Raw genomic sequence first — 22542 nt, forward strand, 5'->3', positions numbered from 1 at the left:
CGAGATGCTGCTGCGCTGAAACCCCAACTACTATTGTTGTCAGTTTATTGCCCGAGGTTCCAATATTACCAAGCAGCAGAGGGCCACGTGGGGCTCAGCGTGTGGCCAGGCACTTAGCAGTTATCCAAAAAATATGGGTTGAACAAACGAATAGCAGAGACACTGACCTTCATAGAGATAGTACAGGTGAGGCTGCGAGTCCAAAGTCGAACCTCCTTGGTTCGAATCCCAGAGCTGGAAAGACCTAGGCTTGGATGCCCACTTGGCCACGCATTAGCTGTGTGACCTTGGGCATGTCACTGAATCCCTCTCTGCCTTTGTTTTCTCCCCTGTGCAATGGGCACAGTGCTATCCCCTCTTCATAACACGTCCTGAGGTTAGACGAGATGACACCTACAGCCTGTTGGCACGACGCCTGCGGGGTCACCTGGCCCAGGGAGCCCAGGCTTTAGGGAGAAGGCTGGTCCCTGCTGGCCCTGTTGGCTATGACTCCACACCCCTGACACGTCTCTTCCGAATCACTGCTCAGACGTGACAGACCCCACCCGAAGGACAGAGCCTCCCCCCAAGTTCTGCAGAAATGCTTTCCTTGAAGAGGCAGCTTTCAGGAGTAGCAGGGTCCCAAGCCCTGGGCCTGGCTAGAAGGGCTTCGAACAGTCTAAACAATTCCACAGCTAGGAGCCTGGGAGGAGGGGCCCAGATTCCGCTGCTAAGAGATGGGGATTCGTGTCCTATTCTAAGGGGAGCCGAGCCGCTGAGACTAGCTGGGGCGTGGCTGTGGCCGCGGTCAATATGTTGGAGTGTGGACCTGAGCCCCAGAGCATGTGGGAATGTGAAGGGCCCCTTTTCTGCAAGGCCCAGGTCCCTTCGGTCTTGGCCGGGACAGAAGCACAGATGCTGCTGCTGGTTTAATCAGAGAGTCAGCGGGAGGGAGCGGGGCCCTCAGCCCATGACAACCAGCCAGGGCTGACTCCACAAGCTATAATTACAGGTGACACCTGCCTCGGGGGCCCATTGGCCTGAACTCCTTAGGGCACTTCCCCCGTGCACAGTTTTAAAGGACTGCCCTTGATGGGTCCCTCAGAAAAGGTAGAGCCCTTGGAAACATTTAGAGACCGTGGAGGTGCCCACGGTGACCTTAAAAGCCTGTGACCTAGTGGACTGAGCACGGGGTTTGCACTTGAGAGGCCCGGGGTCAGGCCCGGCTCTGCGTGAGGCCTCCATCAATTCATTCAGTAAATGCTCCTCTCTGCGCCTGGGCCTGATGTTAGAATCCAGCGAAATTCATTATCAAATGGGTGACAATACACATTACTGCTCTCTCCCCTCTGGTTAGTAAATGATTAATAAGCGCCCTTCTGTTCACACCAGGTTTGAGAGATATAATGAAAATCACTTTGCTGCTGGCCTTTTATCTTCGATTCACTATTCAGTCAACAAACTTCTCCTGGCACGTGGGGTACATGGAGGAACCACACAGCCTAAGTTCTCTGCCCTTTGGGGGTTTCTAGTCGAACTTGGGGGACAGAGGATACAGGGCAAATCTCTGTGCCAGAGACTGTCAGGACTAGGACACGGACAAGACCAGCAGACACGTGAGGCCCTGGAGCTGCTGGCTGGTGAGGTTCAAAGTCACAGACGGGCTTATCAGATGGGCCCACCTGGGGCTTCGCAGAGATGGTGGAGCTGAGACTGAGGGAGGTGAGGCGCCAGCGGAGGCCCGGGGAGCCGAGAAGAGGCAGAGGGAGTGGAGGGCCGAGGGGGCGGTGTGGCCTCTCGGGGACCAGGAGAACCCAGCGCGTGGTCTGCAGGGACCACCTGCTGGAGCCAAGACGGAGGGCCACCCGGGGAGAGGCCTGGCAGCCCACCTGCCGTGACCTTGAGCCGGCGCCCTCGCCCTGCGAGGCCCCCGTAGGGAGCCCACAGGCCACGCCCCTCACGGCCGCTCTCCTGCCCCGTGAGCCCACAGCGCTGCTCACAGCCAGGTGATCCTCGTCGTCCTCTCTTCTCGGGGACGTTGTGGCCCGTCCAGATGCTCATCCCGAATCCCTCCCTCTTCTTGGGCCGAGGTGCCTTCCTTCCTCCTGAGGCCCCGGCACCCTGGGGACCCGCCCCTCTGCTTCTTCAGTGATGCCCCCCCCTCCCCCGCATACCCTCCACTCTCTTAGGACCTTCAGGATGCGCTCTCCAGGAATCCTACCCCCACCCAGAACGACGTGCCAGCCCCAGCATCCATCCAACTCCACAGGCCCAGCCCAGGGAGCCTACCCCTCCCCGACCAGCCACCTGGCTCCTCCCCTCCCCTCCCCCCTCGCCAAGGCCAGCGGCGGCCCCAGTGCTCCATGCTCATCCTGGGGCTCTTTCCTGCCTGGACTTGTGATCCTCCCCGTCTCCTCTGCCATAAAATTCTCCATCTGGGGGTCCTCTCTGAGCCCCTCCCCCTGTCCTGCCCCCTTTTAAATGCCGAGCCCCCCAGCTTGCGTCCCTGCCCCTCCCGTCCCCTTCCATCCACGCATGCTGCTGACGCGGTACCATTTCCTCTCCTTGTTTCCACGACAGTCTGTAAGTTAATCATCCCTCCCCAGCCTGTGCGCGTCCTCACCTAAACTCACCTTCTCCTCCTACTCCCCTGACCCCGGTGACTAAGACCAGCACCCAGTGACCTGATTAGGAGAGAGAGGTTTCCTGGCTCCTCCCACTTCCCCAGCCCCCAGCGCTCTGTTGCACCCCATCTGGTTGATCTGCCCCCTGGGCACATCTTAACCCTCCCCCCCTGCCCCCTCCTGCTGCTCCAGCCTGGCTCTTGCCCTCATCATCTCCTTCGAATTCTGGGGCAGAAGCGGCGACACTGTTCTGGGGGCGTGGGGACTGGAGGAGGAGGGCTTTGCACACGGAGGATGTTTAATTAGTTTCTGTACACTGATCACTCCTGAGTTATGCACAATGGTTATGACATCGTAAGTTCGAGAAGAGAGACCCAGAGCAGGGTCTCCAGAGGCAATCCATCAGGGGAACGCGGAAAGGCTGAATCCATCAACAAATGCCCTCAGAATTCTCGAGAGCTCCAGAGTCAATGGAGACACAAATACGCACTGGTTCACTTTTTTCTTTTTCGTTTTAGGGGCGCAGCAGCAGCATATAGAAGCTCCTAGGCTAGGGGCTGAGTCACAGCTGCAGCTGCCGGCCTACACCACAGGCACAGAGACCCTGGATCCGAGCTGCATCTGCGACCTACACCAGACAATGCCTGATCCTTAACCCACTGAACCAGGCTAGGGATTGAACCTGCATCCTCATGGATATGAGTCGGGTTCTTCACCTGCTGAGCCACAAAGGGAACTCCCATTTTTTGGGGTTTTTTTTTTTTGATAACTCAGGATCTGTTCTCTTCACCACTGTCAAACATAACATACAACATTGTCAGTTATATTTATCACCTGGCCTTATTTACCCCTAGCGCATCTTTATTTTACACTGGGTATCAGTACCTTCTGCCTGTCCTCATCCAATTCCCCTTCGCTCATCCCGTCTCTGGGGACTACCAACCTGGCCTCCCTTCCTGCGCTCCCTCGTTCCTTTCATGAACATGAAAGACCTACTGCTGGCCAGTCACTGCGGATTCAAAACGAACGGGACTCAGATCTTGCCGTGGAAGCGGTGTGGTAAAGCAGGACAGAGGCTGTCAGTGACGAAAGCGGCCGAGAAAACCAGCCGAGTGCTGGCGACCAGTGGAGATGGAGGAGCCGTGCAAGGGGGTGTGCTTGGGACAAACGTGACACTTCCTCACCCTGCGGTCTCCCCACGGGGGAGAGGCCAGACCTTCCCACCACTGCACTGAAACGGCCCTCGTCCCGGGCGCCTGGGACCCACATCCTGTCAGGTCCGGGGGCCGGATCGCTGACCTCATCTCACACCACTGCCAATGACGTTCTATGCTTGAACCCAGCTTCCTTTCACAAAAGCTTTCTTTTCTTGGATTTCTGTGACACCAAATTTTCCTGGTTTTCTTCCAAATCGGTATCCATAGCGCTGAGCTCTGTCTGGAAGTCCCAGCTCACTCACCAGACGGCTGAGCCAAGCCTGGGCATTTCTCACCAGCACCACACCTTGAACTCCAACTTAAACACGAGCTGGCTCCCGGACCTCGCGACGCACCTCAGCCTGGGCTCTACTGCCTTTGCTACCTCTCTGGAGCCCATCTTCCAGAGGGCTGCCAGAAGGTTCTTTAGGAGAGATGGATCGGTATAACCACTCTAGCTTAGAGCTGCCCACTGCCAGGAGAGTAAGGTCACTTTCACGACACCTGACGGGGTCCTCTCACAGGTGCCCTCCTCCACGTCTGCCTTCCTCCACGTCCGCTCCCTCCAGCACCCACTGGGCCCCCAGTACTCTGGCTTTCGGCGTCCCCCAAACCCGCCCTGTCGCAGGGCCTTTGCACTAGCTGCTCACCTCGCTCCTCCCAGCGGGCCCCCCCTCATCGTTCAGGTCCAGAAGCCACCTCCCTGCTAAAGCGCTCCCCGCATCGTACGGCTTCTCCCCGTCAGCATTACAAGGTGCTTCCGAGCATCCTCATGGGCTGAAGCTCTTACGTTCTTTGCTTACACATCACGTGTCTTTCCCTAGAACAGAAACTCCATGGGCCTCATCTGCTCAGGCGACAATGCTCCTGCAGAGCCTGGAGGAGAGCCACGAGGGGTCGGTCAGCGTGATGGCTGCAGCCTTGAGCGCGGAGTGTGGACGTGAAGGGTTAGGCTGACCTCCCGGCACCCTGCGGGCCCCAGCGTCAGGCCCCACGCTAACTGTAGGGGCCCATGATTTTCTTTGAAAATCCAAAGAAAAAAATACATTACTAGTGAATCTGTAGCAATGAACCCAGCCTGACACTCATCTTTGACCGGCTCAGCCGCAAAATACGTTCACTGATTCGGGGTGGGGGGTGGGTGTGTGAGTCGAACCCGCTGATCCCGGCTTTCTCGGCCCTGAGAACGGTAATTCCTGGTGACAATGCCCAGGGACGCAGGGTCATGGCGCCGGCGTGGAGGGGTCACCGTGTGCAACCCAGAGCCAGGGCCCTTCCCTGGCTCCTGGTAGCTGGGGGCTGTTTCCTCTGCCCAGACGTCCTGGAATCTGCCGGGCTGGTCGCCCTGTGCCCATTCAAGGATGAAGAAACGGCAGCTCAGGCTCGTCAAGCAAGCTGCCTGAGCTGCAAGGCTGAAGCTGGGGACCAAGACCCATTTTTCTGATTCCAGGTCCTGGACTGTCCTCAGAGCCCCACGATGCCCAGGGTCTGGCCCAGGCACCTCCCGGCCCCAAGGGCTGGGGAAGTGGGTAGAGCCTCCCCTCTCGCAGGAAACCCGTGTACTTCCTGGGACTCTTGCACGCTCCTCTGCCATAAGCTGTCACCAAAGGCTTGATTTTCCTGGGCTGGGGCTCGTGCCAGCGCCTGGGGCTGCCAGGTGCCACTTTCTAACTCTCAGATGGGCTGCCCTCCCCCTCCCCGCTCCCCGCAGGGCCCCCACCCCACCTGCTCCTGGCCAAGCTCAGGGGCAGCGCGGCAAGGAGCCCATTCTGATTTTTCTCGCCTTCTTAGGAGAAGCTTGTGCGTAGAGGGGAAGGCAGAGCATTGGCTCTTGGAACAAATCTGCTTTTGATCATGCAAATTAATGCCCGGTTAATGTAGGCAGACTGTCAATTTTACCCGTTAAAGACAGAGAGAGAGAGAGGGTGGGGGGAGAGAGAAAAGAAGAAAAAATCCCCACCACGGCGACTGATGAAGAATTTCAACAGAAAGCTGCTACTTCAGAAAATAAGATTATTCTCCGCGGACGGAGCCCTTCCAGGCGTCTCAGGCAGCGCAGATGCTCCAAGGGTATGTGGTTAACTTCGCTGGTGTCACTAAGACTCCTTGGCTGGGCTGTGGCTGGCTTGGGGGGGTGAGTAGGTGGGTAGGGGCTTCACATGGATTTGCTGGAGGCCCTACCCACCCTCTTTGGTCTGCAGGAATTTAGTGGGTCTCTGCAGAGGTGACAGACGGGAGCGTCCAGGGGTCTGGCTCAGGGTGAGCGGGTCGTCTGCCCCTCCTGGGACTTCCCCAGGAAGCTGGATGGGGTGTGTTTGTGGGCTGGGCTCTGGAGGGTACTGATGCAGGGCTGGCGTGAGAAGAGAGCACGTGTGTGCCTCTGCCATGATTTGGACAAGTGGCTCAGGTCAGGGGAGGCGATGCAGCGACTGTATGTCCTTTGTATTCCCGCTTTCTCGGGATAATCCTCTGGATTGGGGACAAACGCTTTGAGACTGAGACGGTTAAAGAATTCAGTAAAAACCTGGTATTTGTTGCGCGCATGCTGTTTGCAGGCTGCTGCTGCTGCGTGGGTGATGTCTTTCCACATCTTTAGGAGAATAGTGACTGATAATCTCCCGATTTTGCAGACAGGGAAACTGAGGCCTTGGCTCTGAACTCGAATCCTCCTGATTACAATCCACGGACACGCAGGACACTCTCCCCACTCTGCTGACAGACAGCAGCGGGGACCGGGTCCCGGTCAGGTTCTTTGTCACTGGGACACTCCTGCTGGCAGTGTCACTGCGGGCCCAGCGACCCTCTCTTTCCCAACTGCCCTGAGGTCCTGCAGTGAGATGTCCGTCTCTCTGAAGAGTGCATCCAACTGCATTTGAGTTATCTGCTTTGGCCCATTTTCTATGTTGTTACCTGACTGTGAGCTCCCTGAGGGCAGGGATTCTATGTGCATTTATCCCAAAGCCCTAGCACAGCATCTGGCACAGGGTAGGTGACCTCGCTAAGTGCTGCAGAACTAAACGGGCAGGTGTCTGTGATGAAAACACGCTGGAGACCCTGGTTGTGGGTGGACGTGATCTCCCGCCGCTGGTAGGCCGTGCTTCTCCGCACAGACAGGCTGGGAGGCGGTGGGCTGGTGGGGACAGAGAGAGGAGGAGGAGGAGGAGGACGCGTGAGCCTTCGGAACGGGCATCCTGGGGCTCTCCTCGACTAATAATAGCTGGAGGACATGGGTGCTATGGAGCCTCGTGGGGAGAAGTGGAGAAATCCTACCACCCAACCCTGAAGGCAGGTCACGTGCAGGCTGAAGCAAGGGGAGGGAACGCGGAGCATGCGTGAGCAGGGTGTTTGAAACAAAGGAGGGACTTCAGGACCGCGTCCAGAGGGCAGCTGGTAGCTCACTTGGGTGTTTACAGGGCTCCATGGCAGTCCTGTGTTGGGCAGGATTCTGCTGGGCTATGAGCTGTCTGTAGGGTGCAGGTGGTGCTAGAGCATTGCCATCCCGTTCCAGGGTTTAGCACCCACAACAGGAGCCCAGAGGGCCTGCAGTGGCGACCTGGCTTTGCAAGTGACTTGTTAGGTGACCTTGGGACAATCATTAAACCTCTCGAAACCTGTTTCTTCCTCATTACAATGGCCTTAAATGTTGGTTCTTGAGTATGGCGCCCACAGCACTCTGGCTGAGATAAAATAAAATGCAAAGCCCTTTGCACTGAGGGACCCTGACGGTAGCTGGTTCTGTGGCCGCGTGAGCGCCCAGCACACTGTCCCTGGTGGATGGCAAGCTTGTGGACAGAAGGCTGGGCTTTTCCCAGAGGGCTGGATGGAAGAGGATGCCTTTGGGGTGGGAAAGACCTGGATTTCAATTCTGGCTTCTCTCAGAACTGATTTCCCAGCTGAAAATCAGTGATAATAATTCCCGCTTCACGGGGTCACTTGGGGACAAATTACTTCCTCGAGGATTCCTAGGTTAGATCCATAATTTCATTCTTCTAATCTCACGAAGGCGCACTGAGCACCTAATGTGTTCCGGGCCCTCCGTAGGCATCAGAGATACGGCGGAAGGCAGGAGAGAGAACGTCTCAGAGCTTGTGGGGCTCGCACTCTCACTGAGGAGGAATTACGGGAGATATAACATGTCCAGGGGTACCAGTGCTGAGGACGGGGAGCAGGAGAAGGAGGAGAGAGGATGGTGGGGGCGTGATAGCCTTTCCACCAGTGTGGTCCAGCAAGTTCTCACTCAAGAAGCAGACCCTGAAGGAAGTGAGGCGGTGAGTTACCCGGAGAAGGACATTCTAGAAGAGGGAACAGAGAGCGCCAAGACCCTGAGGTGGGAGTGTGCTTGGCAGAGTTGAGGAGCACCAGGAGGACCAGCTGGGTGGAAGCACAGAGAGCAAGGGGAGGGAGGAGCATCAGGAGAGGAGACTGGGCCCAAACGGGGGCCACATCAGATAGTGGTGACGAAGGACTGTGGCTTTTCCTCTGCTGCTGCTGAGATGGTGACGGCAGCGAGAGGACCTGGCTGGGGGCGGGCAGTTCGCTCTGGCTGTAGTCAGAGAAGCACTGAGACATCTACATGAGGCTGTCAAGTGGACCGTGGGCTAACCCAATCTAGAGTTCAAGGGAAAAGCCCAGGCAGGAAGTAGAGTCAGGCTGGAGGTGCATGCCTAGATGTCAGCGGGTGATGGCACCGGAAGTGTGGGAGTGGCCTCAAATCCAGCTGTCCCTACGTCCCCCTTCCTCCCTGTTCTCTGCACTGTCAGCACCGGGCTGGGGTCCCAGCAGGACACAGGCTCACAAGAACCCCCGATGGCTGCAGCAGTGCCTGTTCACAGGCGAGTAAACGGAGAGGGGAAGTAAGAGAGGAAGAGTCTAGCTAGGAACCGAAGTGCTGAAGGCGCGCCGCCCGGGCCGGGGTTTGGATGCGCACTGTGAACAGGGCTGGGTGCTGCCCCGCCATGTCCTCCCAGCCCCCACCTGATCCTGGCGCCCAGACTCTAAGGCTCGCTCTCCTATCCACCTCCTGGGGCACCAGGCACAAGGACCAGGGGAACATCTCCCTGAGAGCCTCAGAGGGGAACCCAATGAGAGCAGCAGACATGCGATGCAGAGAAGACATCCTGAGCCTCTGGATGCAGGCTCCCTGCTGGAGGGCTAGGGAATTCAGGATGGCGCTGGGAAACTCCCAAGATGCTACTGGGTGAGGACCAGGAAAGACCAAGGCAGCCGCAGACCACCCTGTTATGACAGGCTGGCATCATTCGAAAATATAAATGTGGGCTTCCCTTTGGTCAACCCCAGCACCAATTGGCCAATAAGAAGTCCCCATGGAGTTCCCTGGTAGCCTAGAGGTTACTGCCATGGCACAGGTTCGGTCCCTGGCCCAGGGACTTCCGCGTGTCAAGAGTTTGGCAAAAAAAAAAAAAAGGAAAGAAAGAACGATCCCCTGCCCATAGCACCAATGGATGGCTTTTCCACTGCAGGTGGCGGGAGTGTGGGAACTTGCTGCCAGGGCCTGCCTTCCCCACCTGTCTAGACTGATCCGCAGCTCCCACGAATGTACGTCTTCCTCTCTAAGGTCAGAAATGGCTGGGATGCACTGTCAGGGCCTGGTCCAAAGAATCAGAGCTGGATATCGGATCTTCTGTGCAAAGGTGCCATATTCTCCTCTGCTCCGACATCTCTGAAACGAGGTGTTGCCTGGACAAGGGTCCAGGGCCAGTACGTTTATCCTAGAGGGTGTCGTCCCCACGTTGAATGGGTGGAGCGCACAGCACAGACGTGAGAACATTTGTTTCTTTCTGAGGCTTTAAGGGTTTTTTTGATTTTGTTTTGAATCTTTTATAACAATTAGCATAGGAGTATGCATACTTATAATTTTTACTCCAAGGACTATACGTAACTATTTTTAAACGAGTGACAGTCTCAATCTAAAGTCATGTGAAGACCCACTACTTGAGAGAAGAAAAGCCAGGCCTCGTGGCGGAGAGTGGCATGTTTTCAGTGTTTCCTGAGTGTTAGTCTGGTTCAGACATCAAGCTGCAGCCTGGTAAAGAGCTGAATTCCATCTGGGTCCCCGCAGAAAAGCAGAGATGGATCAGAGGGAAAAGACCCCTCTCCGTGGCCGTGAGTCAACTGGACAGACGCTTATAGTGACTAAGCTCAGTTCTATGCCACCAACCCCAGCACATGCACACGCATGCACACGCACACACACCACACTGCTCTCTATCCATACGCATGTGTGTGCACACCTATATGCATGTATGTTATGTGTAACATGACCATCAGTGACATCAGCAGCAGTAAATTCACAGTGTTCTCTTTCACACAGCCACACGTCCTGAGAAAGCCCACGTTAATTAACCGCTTGCTGTGTCTCCTGCACCACCACACAGAAACATATACAGTTATACACATTCACATATTAAAAGACGTACGCGGGTTGGTTGTTTCATAGAAACACGAATGCTACCTTCATTTCACGATCCTCTGCGTTCTTACCTTCTGCTGTGCATTTAACAGCACATCACGGGCCTCTCGCAAGCCAGGAGAGATGTCTCTGGTACATTCTTTTCACCCTCAGCATCATATTCCATAGCTTACATGAATCTTAATTTGGTCAGCCATTGCCCTATTACTGGCCATTTGAGCGGCTTCCCAAGTTTTGTCACAATGGTCAATGCTATGATTAGTGCCTCGTACACAGACCGTGCCAAAGCGGCGCCTTCCTCGCTGTAGGAGGGGTTCCCCGGAGTGAGGGCGATCACCCAGGGGAACAGGGGAACCCACTGGAGGCAAGATCCCATTTGGCTGCACGAATGATTTTTGTGGTTGTTGCTAATTACAATGCTACTGCCTCATAATCAGTAGCGTCAGTCTGAGCCCCGTGTTGAGGGGGTGTGTGCTTACTGTGTGTCACACGTTGGGGCCACCATCGCAGGTGGACAACCTAGACGGCCTATCAGGAACAGCTTGACCAGGAGGGGCAGGCGGGCGGGCCAGGGGAGAGCGTGCCCCACCTCTTCCAGGGCAGCCGCATCCTAGTGGCCTGAGCAGGAAGTGCAGGCCCAGGCAGATAAAGGACAGCACCAGGCTCTGGCACCTTGCTGTGTCCCCGAGAAGCCACAGGAAGCGTGCCTGGTCCATGCTTTCCTGGGACGGCTCAGAGGTTTGGAGGGCTGGTGCTTGGATTTCGCTGCCAGGAATCCCTTCAGGCCCCCGCCTCTCCTTCTCCCGGTCTCTGGGGGACAGGCATCCTTGGTGAGGCGGGGGTACCCACAGCCTGGAACCCTGAAGCCACAGAGCTCCTGGGTTGGCCCCACCCACAATTTCCCACAGCCATTCCTTCACAAATGTAAATTGTGGATGTGTCTTATTTCTGGAGCTCGGGAGGTGTTTTATTTCTGAACCCCATCCCCCACCACCTCCCAAACTCCTTATGGAGCCTTTGCATATGTGGTTTTCCAGGGATTTTTTCATAAATAAGCAAGTAAGCCGATGACCCTTGATCAAGGTCAGATGTAGGTCCAGGGACACTGGCCACAGGCAGCCAGGGCCCCGAGCCTCCTCCCGCCTACCTTCACGGCCTTGGCTCTGTCGATGAGCCCGTCGTCCTGAGAGCTCCCGATGAGCAGGTCCAGCTTTGCCCGTGGAGGCCGCTGCAGTGCCCTGGCTGGCGCCTCTCGCAGGAGCTGGCCGTCGACCACAGGACCCCAGTAGTGAAAAGGGCCACTCACAGCCAGGAGCTGCAGTGGGTGCAAAGGGGGCCATTATTTCTAAGGACTTTATCCTTTTTTTTTAAAGATACTGGAAGAGCCAGTTGCACTGCTTCACTTAATCAGGTCTCAACCATAATGGACACTAACGCTGGTTATTCATCCGAGGCTCTACTGGGAAATAAGAGGAAAGTGACCAGGACCACAGGCCGCAGGAGACCAGGCAACAGTGCCAGGGGTGGGAGCCGAGTCTTGCTCTGAGCAGTGTTTGGTCCCAGGGAGGCATCGCAGACCCTGGGGGAGGAATGGATAAGCCTGAGCCTGTATCTGGACAAGGAAGGCAGGAGGAGACACTGATCATGGCGAGGGTGGCGGCCAAAGGCAGGAGACGACAAGGAACTCACCAGCTCCCGCCACTCTCCGCTCAGCCCACATTTGCAGGCGCTGAGGATAAGACTCGCTCCAGGGCTAGGAGTCCCTGAGTCACTGCCGCAGGGATTAAACCAGCTCAGATGACAAGAGCTATTCATGCTGGTGTTCCCTTTGTTAATATCAGGGCCAGCCAGGGACTGGGGGCCATGAGCAGGGTTTTCCAGGCTGGAGAAGGGAGCACTCAGCTGTCCTGTCTAAGGGGGCACAGTGGCCTCACTCCACTGCAGCCATGACCACAGCACTCAGTACATGTCCCAGTGACCAGGGGCCAACACGGACCCGGCACAGACAAGACACTTCACCTATGTCACTTCATTTTCACTTCCTTCTCTGTAAGCGCCCATCATTCTCCCCATCGCCCAGAGAAAACGCGGTGTGCAGAGAGCACTGTCGACCCTGGGGGCCCAGGCTTGGTCCACTAAGTACAGAGGCCCACACAGGGCCCAGGGTGGGGGGCCAGGGAATATGCATTCTCGCTCCACCTGGTCATCCACCTACCGCGTGGCCTTGGAGGGGGTCCCGTCTGCCCTCTAGTCCTGGTTTCTGTTTGTAAAAGACCCGAGAACGTCCTTCCCCCACCCACACACGAGTGCCCACCTTGCTCTGGGCGTCATTGAGGAGGCTGGCAGGCTCCCGGCGGAGGCAGGATACCATTTCTGGGATGGACGAGGTGGGGCAGCCAACCTCCTTGGCCAAAGCTGCTGCCTGCTGCTGAGCCCTGTCCGGCCTGATGACGGCGGCGGGGGAGAGCACGGAGCCGCCCTGGAAGAGAAAGCAGACTCAGGGCCGAAGGTCTAGACGATCCACCTGCTCAGCCCAGGGACCTCAGGACGGCATCAGGGCCCCGCATCCTTCATGGAGGCGTGGGAGTCCCGGACCCTCTCCCGGAAGCCCGCAGGCCTTTGGGAGGCCGGGACTGATCAACACCATGTCAATATACTGTGTGATCTTTTTCTTTCTTTTTTTTTTAATGGTTATTTCCCCAACACAATTCTTCGTCTACTGCACAGCACGCGTATGTTACACATACATGTACGCATTCTATGTTCTCACATTCTCATGCTCCATCATAAGTGACCAGACATGGTTCTGAGTGCGGCACAGCAGCATCTCATTGCGGGATCTTGAACGAGTCTCCCTGGAAGGTGAGGGCAGCGGATGGAGGGATAGATTGAGTCTATATAGTTACAGATTGAGGCAAAGGGCTGACGGTGGTTGAACGGAGGTAAAGATCAGAGCTGTCCCCTGGGAGGGGGACTCTGCAGAAGTGGACACGTCCCACTGCCCCCTCCTGGAGGGCTCCTTCTACAGCAAGCTGTCCTGGCTCAGTTAAGATGAGTCGGACTTTAACCCAGATGCCCACCGAGGAGGTGATGGAGACGCCGTCACTGTGAAGGGAAAGGCTCTCAGCAAGGCCACTGCAGGTCTCTGTGAAAACTTCAGGTCGCTGGGAGCACTTCCCCTCTGAGAAGGCAGCTGGTGGTGGCATCAGGCCTTCTGCCCAGGGTGGAAGAGGTGAGCTGAGCGGGGTCTTGACGAGAGTGGGTTCCCGGGCCTGTCCTCTGCGGGTCACAGCCCGCCTCCAGCTCAGACGCTGGCTGCGCACCCCGGGAGCAGGGACAGCACGGGCAGGACTGCTGCCGCCACTGCGTCACTTGTGGTGCTGCCGCTGACAAGGGTAACAGGACGGCCACTGACTGGGGACGGGCGTGAACGCAAGAGCTTCGGCCTTTTCCTCTCGTTGCATCCACAAGACAGCATGTGAGGCAGCAGCTGTTACTGTCTCCATTTTATAAATGTGGAAAATAAAACACAGGGAAATGAAGTAGCCTGGCTAAAGTCGCCAGTCTTGTCAGAGGTGGGACAAGCCTGAGGCTCCAGACTCTGCTGAGCTCCAGGAACCTGGGCAGAAAGTGGAAGGTTCTAGATCTTCAACCAGCCTCTGTGAGGAGGGGTGGCTGGGCCGGAGAGGACTGTCCATGAAGCACTTACTACCTCCGGCCAGGAGGTCCCCTCCCAAGGACTTTGCTTCGCCTGTGTCATCTTCACAACAAGCCTAGGAGGTGGGTAGGACTGCCACCCCACTCTGCAGATAGGCAAACTGAGGCGCCGAGAGGAGGGGGAGAATTCGCACTTATCAAGAATCTAGTATGTTCCAGCCACAGTTACAATACTCCATCTATATGAGCTCCTTAGATGCTCTCCTCGACCTGAGACGTAAATGTTATCTACCCCCTTATCGCAGAGAAGGGGCAGGCAAGACACAGAGAGGTTCAGTATCTTGCCCAATGTCACACAGCTGGTGAGCGGCAGAGCCAGGGCTCCGGACCCCCCAGCCCACCCCTGGGTCCTGCCCTCACCCCCACACGATGCCAAGTGTGTTCTCACGCCCAGGACACCTCCTCCATCCTGGGGCTGACCTCTGCCCTCCTGCTCCTGATGTAAAGACAGTGCCGAGCTGGCTGCCTCCGTGGTGTCTGCTTCCATTGGAGGCCCTGCCCGGAGCTAAAAACACCAGCAACACGGAGTTTGGAGGCCTTGTACGAGAGACAAGTTTACCGGAGGGTGCTGCTCCCCCCGGGTCTTTGAGAGAACCTTTGAGGTGACGAGAGGAAGCATTCTGGACACTGTAAAGCGGGGTGCCCACACCCCCCTGGGTCTTGATGCTGGTATCCGCTGTTTAAAAGCGACAAGAGACAGATGCGTGGAGGGAGGGAGGCCTGTGCTTCTGGGTGCCCGCTGGACCTGCTTCCTGGAAAGAGGTGGTGCCTTCCAGTGCTGCCTCCAGAGGTCAGGGCTGAGGGTCACAGGCAAGGCACAGGGTCTGCAACCAGAACAGGCTGCCCTGAGGGTAGACAGAGCACTCGGAACGGCACTGGACAGAGCAGAGGCCCAGAGGGCAGGCGGGGGCTGGGCCCAGGACAGGGCCTGTCTGCCAGGAGGGTCGAGTTCAAGTCCCAGAAGCGGAATGCAGTGCAGGGTAGGTGCTCTGTGCCCCAGACTTGGGCCGGAGTCCAAGGATGACCTCCCTCTTCCTCATCACCCACCCTCCTGGGTACCACAGAGATGGAAGTACCATCCACAAAGCTCCAGGGCGGGTGAGATGCTTAAGAAACAAGAGCTAACCCCGATGGAGAGTTTCTGTGCATCCTCAGCATCTGACAGATACTGATGTACCTAAGCTCACAAGCATCCCAGGAGGCAGGGGGAATTCTCGCCCCATCCTGTAGATGAGAGGCTTTAAGGCACAGAGGGTCTCTGCGGCTCTTCAGCCCAGGGCTTGCACCGAGCTTCAGCGTCTATAAACCAGGGAGAGTGTTAATTCCCAGGCTCAAGCAATAATAAAACTATTCCACGTAGAATGGATCAGCCATGAGGTCCTACAGCACAGGGAGCTATAGCCAGGCTCTTGGGCTAGAACACGATGGAAGACAGTATGAGAAAAGGAATGCACACACATGTATGACTGGGTCACTTTGCAAGACACTGTTGATCAACTATACTTGAATTAAAAAAATTAAAAAAAAATTTCAAGTGAAACCCCGGCCTACCCAGGGCCGGGTGTTCAGCCTGGGTGGCGTTGAGTCAGGGTCATGTGTGGAGTCCTTGTGCCTGCAGGTTCATCTCTCCCATGACATGGGGTCTGCTTCTCTGAGAACCCCCGGACGTGTTCAGTCTGAAGAGAAAGCACACACGCACACACACACACACGCACGCACACACTGATCCACACTCACGATGCTCAACGTCAAAGCCCCGTGAGCTGACAAAGTGCAGGAGGCGGGCTGGCCGCCGAGCCGGGCTGGCCCCGGGCAGGCCGCGAGGAGATGGGGGCTGCGGACGGGGCTGCTGGTGAGCTCCGCATCCTCCATGGACATAAAGAGCTGGAGTCCTGGACCCGGTGAGGAAGTGGTTAAAGGCGTGGGTGACACTGCCATCGCGAGCTGGCTCAAAGAACTTTCCTCTCTTCAAGCACTTTGTTTTAATCGATCTTTCTGAAGGAAACCACACACTTCACGGAAAATCAGTGGTTAAACAGGCCAACGGCTGGCTCAGCCCTCACGGTGAAGCACTTGCTTGGAGACAAAGAACCAGGGGGTTGGCGGAGTGGCTGGTGCCCAGAGTCCTGCCAAGAGCAGGGGTGGGAGTGTTGGGGGCAGAAGGACTGGGTTCGAGCTCCAGCCCCGTTACTCGCGGATGAAGTGGCCTTGGGTGAGAGAGTGACGCTCACCGGTGAACGGGAACCACGGACCTACTGCCCAGGTCCCGTGATGCCCAGGAGATGGTGGGGCATCCCCCGTTCCCCATGCGGGGTGGCGAGGTCCCTACCGCTGATGGCACCGTGGGGCCCAGGGTAGAGTCTCCCGCCTGCACTGTCACGGCAGCTGTCCCCAGCCCTGGGCCCGCGCCTTATCTAAATCTGACCTAGCTATCAAGTGGCAATGAGTTTCCGCTTGCTGATGTTGGGTTTTTTTTAGCTTTAAAAATAGCGCAGGGAAAAACCGCGATTGCTGACCGCTGCTTTTTCTTTCTGGAGCCTCTGGACATGGTAAGGTGTCTTGACCTCAGTCAGCCGCTTCGGCCCCTCAGAGCCAGGACCTGCCCCGGCCAAGCACACGCGAGGACCACACAGTCACAGACAGGAAGACACAGTGCAGTCAGGCACAGACACACTGGTGCACACGCACGCAGCCACACACACATCCCCCCCAAAACGCACCAAGACACAGTAGAAAGATGCTCACACACGGACACACCAGACTTCCTTGAAACAGACACCTCAGTGAGCGCCTCACAGGCCTGCCATGAAAAGCAGCAGGAGGGGCTAGTTTCTGTGACAGATGCCACGGCTCCAGGAGGCCTGGTGGCCCTTTCTCAGGGGGAGGGGTGAGTCCGAGGGGGGATCTCTGGGGGGAAGACCAGGCCTCCAGGAGGTGCCGGCTCCTCAGCCCCTCCCCTGCGCCCCTCACACCCCTCCACCCACCTCGCATGTGGGTCCCTCATCTGCGAGGGGGATGGTGACATTACCTCGAGGGGAAAGAGGGGCCAGGCGGGGAGCTAGGGGCCCGCCTGGGTCACTGTGTGGACTCGGGAGCTAATGCACGCAGTGGCCTGCCCATGGACGTAACGACAGACCACGATAATTATCACCTGAAGCGCTCTGGCCGCCATCCAGGCACTCCGGAGGGCTGTGCGTGGAAAGGCTGGTTTACACCAAAGTGACCCTGTGCGGTGGGGACAGGGTTATCCCCACCTTACAGGGGACCCCACTCAGGGTCAGGGATCGGGCCACTTGTGTCATGGCCACTTGTGTCACGGCACTGGGATTGGAACCCAGGCAGCTGGCTCCTTGCAACCTGTTCTAACCTGTGCGCCCTCAGTCTTATGGCTGTGGTCCCGAGTCCCTTTCTGTCCCTGTGTGAATGGGAGGCCGAGGCGAAGGGGAAGGTCATGGCTCAGGGTCCAGGCAGACCTGGGTTTTGACCGCAGCTCTGCTCCCTGCCATCCTGCCAACTCCCCCGTGTCGCTCTGGGCTTCCCGCTCCTGATCTGAAAAATGGGGATAGAATGATGAATGTTTACAGAGCTGATGTCCCGATTAAACGAGATAGTGGATGTAAATACCTGACGTGGAATTATTCCTCAGGAAAGGTAGTCGGTCTCATCATGCCGAATATTGTCAGCCATGTGTTTAACTCCTACAATCTGACTTCGTGTCACGGCCTAAAAAGTCCCTTCATTAGATGCATCGTTATAAACCCAGTGACAGGTAGTCCCTTGCAAGTCCCTCGCAACTTCTGTCTTGGAGTTCCCACCCTCGCATCCGGCTTTTTGAAAACACAGACTACATCCGGCAGGACCCACATATTAGTGGCCTCAGACAAGGCTCTCTAGCTTCATGGTAAGAGAGAGCCAGGGATTCTCGTGCTTTGGAAATTCGGGGCAGGGGGAGAGTTCTGAGCATGAGGGTGCTGCACGTGAGTGGGACTTGATGGAGAAGAGGACAGAGGGCAGGTGCACAGGGATGGCAGGTGAATTGAGGTCTGATTACCCACCAGAACACTAGCAGGTAGCAGCTGGTTTTCAGCATCCCAGCAACGTCAGGACAGGACTTGGACTCAGAAAAACATGGCTTGAGTGAGGACGCCGGTGACTGTGTAGTGAAAACCAGGGCTGGCTGGCTGGATGCAGGGATGGACCAGCCACTTCTCCGGAGTGTAGAGGGTGTGTGCACGGGGTGGGGGGTGGTGAGGAGCAAAGCTGAGAGGGCATAGAAGCCTAGGCACGAGGGGCAATGAGAAGGCAGTGAAGCCCGGGATGCAGGGCAGGCATCACCCAGGTAACCAGGAGGACTCAGTAAGGGACGTCTGAACAGGGTGTCAGAGGAGGTATTTTAGGAATGTCCTGGAATCATTTGTCTTCACAGCTCAGGGAAGAAAATGGCTCATAGCACCGAGGAGCCCTCAGCAAGTGGGCACAAAGCCTCCTTAGGCTGCACTTCTGATGGCAGAGGGGGGGATGACTCCTCCTATTTCATTTTATTTTATTTAGAAGTTGGGATGACTTCTTTTCTTCTTTTCTTTTTCCTTTCCTTTCTTTTCACTTTATTTGTCGCATGTGTGGCATATGGAAGTTCCCAGGCTAGGGGTCAAATGGGAGCTGTGGCTGCCGACCTATGCCACAGCTACAGCGATACAGGATCCGTGCCTCATCTGCGACCTACGCCTCAGCTGAGTGCAACCCTGGATCCTTAACCCACTGAGCAAGGCCAGAGATCGAATCCACATCTTCATGGATGCTGGTTGGGTTCTTAACCTGCTGAGCCACAACAGGAACTCCAGCACAGCTATTCCTCCACGCCCAGAGCCTAGCACAGAGCTTGGTGCAGGGCAGGCCTTCGCTGAACATGAGCAGAAGGGAACTCAAAGGAGTGGCCGGACGGGAGCCACCAGCAATGGGAGAGGCCCGTCTGAAGCAGGAAGTCCCGCAGAGGCTCGTGCGGCCCGAGGAGAAAAGAGCGAGGCAGGGGCCACAGCATCACTGCCGCTGCCCTGCGTTGGACCCCCTCGGGGTGACAGGCCCAGACCTGGAAACTTGTGACCAGAATATCACAGACTAGCTGGGTTGGGGAACCACTGAGGCAGCCGAGACAACTTGGGGGAACTCTGCGAACTAAGGCCGAGATAGCCTTTTTTTTTTTTTTAAATCTGCTCTCCATCCAAGTTGGTGTTAGTATTCTCTTTAATCTTTTCCACACTGAAATCGTCTTTTCTGGATCCCTAAAAGCACGAGTTTCACTCTAATTTGTAACACTTCGATTTTAGCAACATTTCCGTCAAAGGGATGATAATTAACATGACTTTGATCTTGAAACCCTAGTCTTCGGGCCCAAAGCACGCTTTCCTCTTCTTCTTCTTCTTCTTCTTCAGGATCAGCAGTTCTTGGTTTGAGTTGGTGAAAGCCCAGGGGATTTTGGAGGAGGAACAAAAAAAAAAAAAAAAAGGTCTATCTTAGCCTTTGTTCTGTCCTTTGTCGACCAGAAAGGTACACCTGGAGCAGATGAATCGGACCCCAGGAGAGCGCCAGAAAGTCCGGGCTGGAAGGTGGCTCAGCCAGTGCTTCTTTGTTTATGGAGACGTGTGTGCGTGTGTGTGTGTGTGTGTGTGTGTGTGTGTGTGTGTGTGTACAAAATCCTTCCTCTCCCAGCCCCAGCGCCCTCCACTCTGAAGCTCCGGCCATGCACCTTGCCGCAGGAGGTGGACAGAGGGTGCTGTGTGAGAACTCAACCCAGGGCCGGGTTCAGGGCAAACTCTCCAGAGGCTTCTCCTCCTTCGATGTCTCTCAGAAGGACCGCGGCAGGCCAGCCCTTCACTGACTACGTCTATGTTGTTGTTCCCTTTAAAACTTGAAAACAACTCCCAGTGTAGAAAAGTGGGGTCGTGCTCCATAACTCCCGGCTGGTGGCAGGGGTTAGGACTTGTGGGTACATATACACAAAGGAATACGACTCGGCCATAAAAAGAACAAAATAATGTCATTCGTAGCAACATGGATGCACCTGGAGATTCTTACACTAAGTGAAGTCAGTCGGAAAGAGAATGACAAAGACCATATGATGTCACTTACAAGTGGAATCTAAAATATGGCACAAATGAACCTATCTGCAAAACAGAAGCAGACTCACGGACATAGAGAACAGACTTGTGGTTGCCGGGGGATGGGGGGGGGGAAAGAAGTGGGATGGATAGGAGTTTGGGGTTGGTAGATGCAAACTCTCATGTTTAGACTGGATAAGCAATGGGGTCCTGCTGTATAGCACAGGGAACAGTGTCCAATCCCGGGATCAACCCTGAGTCATGTACATATGACAGGGTCACTATGCCAGAGAGGAGTAATGGACTCAACACTGTAAATCGACCATACCCTAGTAAAAAATAAATTTTTTAAAAAAGAACCTGGGAGTTCCCGTCGTGGCTCAGTGGTAAACGAATCCGACTAGGAACCATGAGGTTGTGGGTTCGATCCCTGGCCTCGCCAGTGAGCTGTAGTGTGTAGGTCGCAGACAAGGCTCGGATCTGGCGTTGCTGTGGCTATGGCGTAGGCTGGCGGCTACAGCTCCAATTAGACCCCTGGCCTCGGGACCTCCATATGCCGTGGGAGCGGCCCTAGAAAAGGCAAAAAGACAAAAAAATAAATAGATAAAGAAAGAAAGAAAGAAAGAAAGAACCTGTGGGAAAAACAAGCCTCCCAGTCTGTCCAAGGTGCGAACTGAGCAGAAGGCATGGCTTCAGGGCCCGTCTGTTTCCTCTGTGCCTGGGACGCCGGCTGAACCCTCTGAACCCCTCAGTCTCTCTCTGCCTGCATGTCCCCACTTTCAAATTAGACAACTCTTAAAGGGAAGCAGAAGAGAACTAAATATTTTTTCTTCGCCGTGCATGTGCGCTTTAGGAGTCATAGCTAAGAGACCACTGCTTGACCCAAGGTCTAGGAGTCCTGCATAGCATGCTTCTTCTTTTTCTCTTTTTAGGGCCACACCTGTGACATATGTAGGTTCCCAGGCTAGGGGTCAAACAGGAGCTGTAGCTGCCAGCCTACACCACAGCCACGGCAATGCGGGATCTGAGCCACGTCTGCGACCTACACCACAGCTCGCTGGCAACGCCGGATCCTTAACCAACCGAGCGAGGCCAGGGATCGAACTTGCCTCCTCATGGACACTAGTCAGATTCGTTATCACTGAGCCGCAGTGGAAACTCCCCACCTGGCATTCTAAATGTACATTTTTTTAAAAACTTTCTACAATGTGCTGCCTAAAGGCCCCGCAGAAGCAGTGCCTTGGCGTATTATTATTTGCAAACTTAAACCACTGGCGGCTGTGCCTGCACACGGAGGAGAGGAGGAAGGTGCCAGCAGGTGGTGGGTGCCTGGTGTGTGCCCGGTGCCTCGCAACATCTTCTTAACCTCTGCGCCAGGGACCGCTGGCTGTGTCCCTTTTGTTAAAGAGGAACAAAGCCTTAGACGGGGTAAATGACTTTCCCCAGGTCACCCACCGCCAGGCCTCCACTTCCAAGGGGAATGGGGCAGGCCGACAATCTGCTCTCACGCCCCTCCCCTCCTTGGCAAACACTCCGCAGCACGTGGCCTGGCTACAAACTGTCCCCTCTACCTGTGGCTGCGCAGCGTGGAGGCCTGGCCCCAGCATCCGAGGTCGGCGCGCCTTCCCTAGAGCCCCAGGAACTGGCTTTGGCCTTGGCTTTGCCCCTGCGGATCAGAGCTTGCCTTCCTGTCATGCTTCTCCTCCAGGCTCCTGGAGACATGACAAAACGCCTCTTTCCATCTGTCACAAACATGACATCCAATGGCCTCAGTCACCTTCTGGCTGCCAGAAACCATTGAAATGCTTGGCGCCTGAAAAGTACCGATTTCCCAGGCAAAGGTGTCACCCTTTAAAAGTGATACCCTAAGTGACAGCCGAGATGATGACTGGTCCCTTATTTCAAAGGGAATTCAAAGGGCAGGCTCTCGAGTCTTCCCCTAGGTTCTCAGAACAATTCACAGATACTGTGGGTGGTGTTGCCTTGTAAGAATAATTCCATATTTATAACTTGTTAAAGTGTCTAGACGTTTCTTTCCAGTCGTGTATTCCTGTGGCTTTGTTTCAGGGACCAGCTGGTCTAGAATAATGCCCAGGGCAGCTGGGACTGTAAGAAGGAGACAGAAAGCCTTGGCCTTGAAGATGTCAGCCTGGGCTCTCCGACATTCTTATTCTTTGGCTTTGAACAAATGAGTCACCTCTTTAAGCCTCAGTCCCTTCAACGATAAAGCACCTGTCCCACCGCCTTGCTGCAAGAGGTGTAGGAAGCTCACTGTGGGTTAAGGATCTGGCGTTGCCCTGAGCTGGGATGTAGGTTGCAGATGCAGCTCAGATCCATGTGGCTGTGGTGCAGACAGGTAGCTGTAGCTCGAATTCAACCCCTAGCCTGGGAACTTCCATATGCCACAGGTGCAGCCAGAAGAGAAGAGAAGAGAAGTGAAGCGAGAACAGGGGCTTGGGACTCAGAAAGACTGGCCCTTGAGTCTCCGCTCTGTCCTTCTG

The 22542-nt window shown here is 55.8% G+C and overlaps 2 protein-coding genes across 5 annotated transcripts in view; one reads left to right on the forward strand and one right to left on the reverse strand.

Annotated features, from left to right (window-relative positions):
- The window catches only part of TG (thyroglobulin), a 224041-nt gene that overhangs the window by 25272 nt on the left and 176227 nt on the right, over positions 1-22542 (reverse strand). The window contains 5 exon segments of one of the 2 annotated variants that reach the window (NM_001168418.1): positions 11377-11544; positions 12544-12559; positions 12561-12578; positions 12580-12618; positions 12620-12708. In NM_001168418.1, coding sequence (NP_001161890.1) covers positions 11377-11544; positions 12544-12559; positions 12561-12578; positions 12580-12618; positions 12620-12708 — 330 coding nt within the window. 2 annotated transcript variants of the gene reach the window in all.
- Positions 1-22542, forward strand: part of SLA (Src like adaptor) — an 80568-nt gene that overhangs the window by 16838 nt on the left and 41188 nt on the right. For 2 of the 3 annotated variants that reach the window (XR_002343069.1, XM_013996470.2), the window contains exon 1: positions 4979-5869. The exons of the other annotated variant lie outside the window; for it this stretch is intronic. The gene's annotated coding sequence lies outside the window, so the exon portion shown is untranslated. Of the gene's footprint in view, positions 1-4978; positions 5870-22542 lie in introns of those variants that run through there. 3 annotated transcript variants of the gene reach the window in all.

The sequence above is a fragment of the Sus scrofa genome, chromosome 4 (assembly GCF_000003025.6).
Source record: "Sus scrofa isolate TJ Tabasco breed Duroc chromosome 4, Sscrofa11.1, whole genome shotgun sequence".
In the NCBI taxonomy this organism is placed as follows: Eukaryota; Metazoa; Chordata; class Mammalia; order Artiodactyla; family Suidae; genus Sus; species Sus scrofa.